At 42.7% G+C, this 3,810-nt stretch overlaps 1 protein-coding gene across 1 annotated transcript in view; it reads left to right on the top strand.

Annotated features, from left to right (window-relative positions):
• Positions 1–2,825, top strand: part of LOC138364306 (leukocyte elastase inhibitor-like) — a 57,891-nt gene extending 55,066 nt beyond the window's left edge. Inside the window, exon 6 of the mRNA XM_069323907.1 lies at positions 125–2,825. Coding sequence (XP_069180008.1) covers positions 125–397 — 273 coding nt within the window. The 3' untranslated portion in view covers positions 398–2,825. The remainder of the gene's footprint in view (positions 1–124) is intronic.
• Positions 2,826–3,810: the final 985 nt, after the last annotated feature.

The raw sequence follows: 3,810 nt of genomic DNA, 5'->3' as shown, positions 1-3,810 counted from the left end.
CACCCACCTTTCTCACAGACATGTTCTTAGTGTTCACCAACCTTTCTCACAGACGTGTTCTTAGTGTTCACCCAACCGTCTGACATGTTCTTAGTGTTCACCACGCTTCCTATCTTCCTGACAGGCCCTAGAAGCTCTGGGGATCGAAGACCTGTTCTCGAGCCGCAGTGATCTCACCAACTATGTCCGGGGCACCAACCTGAGTGTGAACACCGTCATCCACAAGGCCGTGGTGGAGGTGAACGAGGAAGGCTCCGAGGCTGCTGCTGCCACAGTCATCTCGGCCGAACGGGGCCCTGGACTCAGAGTGTTCAGATGTGACCGCCCCTTCGTCTTCTTCATCAGGGACAACCACACTAACACCATACTCTTCATGGGCGTCTACAGGAAGCCCTAACACCATACTCTTCATGGGCGTCTACAGGAAGCCCTAACACCATACTCTTCATGGGCGTCTACAGGAAGCCCTAACACCATACTCTTCATGGGCGTCTACAGGAAGCCCTAACACCATACTCTTCATGGGCGTCTACAGGAAGCCCTAACACCATACTCTTCATGAGCGTCTACAGGAAGCCCTAACACCATACTCTTCATGGGCGTCTACAGGAAGCCCTAACACCATACTCTTCATGGGCGTCTACAGGAAGCCCTAACACCATACTCTTCATGGGCGTCTACAGGAAGCCCTAACACCATACTCTTCATGAGCGTCTACAGGAAGCCCTAACACCATACTCTTCATGGGCGTCTACAGGAAGCCCTAACACCATACTCTTCATGGGCGTCTACAGGAAGCCCTAACACCATACTCTTCATGGGCGTCTACAGGAAGCCCTAACACCATACTCTTCATGGGCGTCTACAGGAAGCACTAACACCATACTCTTCATGGGCGTCTACAGGAAGCCCTAACACCATACTCTTCATGGGCGTCTACAGGAAGCCCTAACACCATACTCTTCATGGGCGTCTACAGGAAGCCCTAACACCATACTCTTCATGGGCGTCTACAGGAAGCCCTAACACCATACTCTTCATGGGCGTCTACAGGAAGCCCTAACACCATACTCTTCATGGGCGTCTACAGGAAGCCCTAACACCATACTCTTCATGGGCGTCTACAGGAAGCCCTAACACCATACTCTTCATGGGCGTCTACAGGAAGCCCTAACACCATACACTTCATGGGCGTCTACAGAAAGCCCTAACACCATACACTTCATGGGCGTCTACAGGAAGCCCTAACACCATACACTTCATAGGCGTCTACAGGAAGCCCTAACACCATACACTTCATAGGCGTCTACAGGAAGCCCTAACACCAAACTCTTCACGGGCGTCTACAGGAAGCCCTTGCACCATACTCTTTCTGGGGTGTCTACAGGAAGCCCTAACTCGATACTCTTCCTGGTTGTCTACAGGAAGCCCTTGCACCATACTCTTCATGGGCGTCTACAGGAAGCCCTAACTCCAGAGACCTTAACTTTGATGTCGAGGAATTATGAACAACTCGCAAACTTAAGTTTCAGACGAGTATATGTTGCTTGAAGAAGTGAAGGATGACGTCTCTTCACAGCAACCGTCATAGACAACACATATATACACACACACACATGTATATACCTGCCTCACAGATATTACTCACATTCACACTCTCGTAGGTGTATACTTCCTCTTTCTCTCATAATACATATATGCACATGTATACATCCTCTCTCTACTACAACACTTACTTGTGTCAACACTCACTTATGTGAACTCTAGTTAGTGTAAACACTAGCTGTGACAAACATTAGTTAGTGTAAACACTAGCTGTGATAAACACTAGTTAGTGAAAACACTAGTTAGTGTAAACACTAGCTGTGATAAACTCTTGTTAGTGTTAACACTAGCTGTGATAAACACTAGTTAGTGAAAACACTAGTTAGTGAAAACAATAGCTGTGATAAACTCTAGTTAGTGTAAACACTAGTTAGTGTAAACACTAGCTGTGATAAACTCTAGTTAGTGTAAACACAAGCTGTGATAAACACTAGTTAGTGAAAACACTAGTTAGTGTAAACACTAGCTGTGATAAACTCTAGTTAGTGTAAACACTAGCTGTGATAAACACTAGTTAGTGAAAACACTAGTTAGTGTAAACACTAGCTGTGATAAACTCTAGTTAGTGTAAACACAAGCTGTGATAAACACTAGTTAGAGTAAACACTAGCTGTGATAAACACTAGTTAGTGTAAACACTAGCTGTGATAAACACTAGTTAGTGTAAACACATGCTGTGATAAACACTAGTTAGTGTAAACACTAGCTGTGATAAACACTAGTTAGTGTAAACACTAGCTGTGATAAACACTAGCTGTGATAAACACTGGTTAGTGTAAACACAAGCTGTGATAAACACTAGTTAGTGTAAACACTAGCTGTGATAAACACTAGTTAGTGTAAACACTAGCTGTGATAAACACTAGCTGTGATAAACACTGGTTAGTGTAAACTCAAGCTGTGATAAACACTAGTTAGTGTAAACACTAGCTGTGATAAACTCTAGTTAGTGTAAACACAAGCTGTGATAAACACTAGTTAGTGAAAACACTAGCTGTGATAAACACTAGTTAGTGTAAACACTAGCTGTGATGAACACTAGTTAGAGTAAACACTAGTTAGTGTAAACATTAGCTGTGAAAAACACTAGTTAGTGTAAACAATAGCTCGAGTAAACACTCGTATCTGTAACAGTTAACCGCTGAAGAAGTTCATCTTAGTAAACGTTCACTTATTGTTGTCCTCGAGTTTCATGTTTAATAAAGTATTGTCACAAGTTATTGTTCGTATCTATATCATCTATACTATAAGAGATAATGTCTGTCTATTCAAAGTTGGCGGCAACAAGGTTGAGGCTACCGTCAACCAAATTAAATTTGCAGAGGGAATGGTCTTGCGTAAGGGATAAACATAGGCTGGTCGGGGTCGCATAAGTCAAAAGAGAACAGCGTGCTAACGCCACCTCCTCCTTCTCTATAGATTTGGGCACTGGCGGACATCTACATATCTATATTTTCAAAACAAAATCCTTTCGTCCTCCAAAAAATCTTAAAGTAATATTCACCATTATTCACTGATCTTGGGAAAATTACGAAAATTTTGTGCTGTCAATAATTTGGTCGCACTGGCATAAAACACACGATCCTTACATAAAGTCAGAGGTTTCTCAAGCAACGGCACTGTGGCACAGTAAGTAGTAACTATTATTGTTTTGTATTTCACACCACTGAACTCCTCTCGCTCTCGAACTCCCACACATTAGACAGTTATATTGTTTATAAGAGACAGGCAGGTGGACAGAGACAGTGACACACACAGCTAGAATTAGATAAAGAGACAGAGACAGACACAAAGAAAGAGAGAGTCAGACAGACAGATAGATAGATAGATAGATAGATAGATAGATAGATAGATAGATAGATAGATAGATAGATAGATAGATAGATCTATGAATAGATGAATATATAGATGAACAGATAGAAAGCTAGAGGGATATATATAGATTGAAAGATAAATGGCTGCACAGATAGCTGTATGAATTTATAGCTAGATATATGGATAGATGGACAGAGTGATGGACAGATTAACAGATAGATGGATAGGTAGATGAATAGATGGATGGACAGAAGGATGAATAGATTGATAGAGCTATTCACAGATTGATGAGTAGATAAATGGATAAATAGATCGAAATCCCCGTGGCGCGGTGTTACAACCGTCGCCCCGCGCTTGCCGAGCGATCTACCCTGGGTTTGTATCATGGCC

This window comes from Procambarus clarkii, chromosome 13 (assembly GCF_040958095.1).
Source record: "Procambarus clarkii isolate CNS0578487 chromosome 13, FALCON_Pclarkii_2.0, whole genome shotgun sequence".
Classification (NCBI taxonomy): domain Eukaryota; kingdom Metazoa; phylum Arthropoda; class Malacostraca; order Decapoda; family Cambaridae; genus Procambarus; species Procambarus clarkii.
The sequence above is the reverse complement of the archived record's forward strand: the minus strand, read 5'-3'. Positions and strand labels throughout refer to the sequence as shown.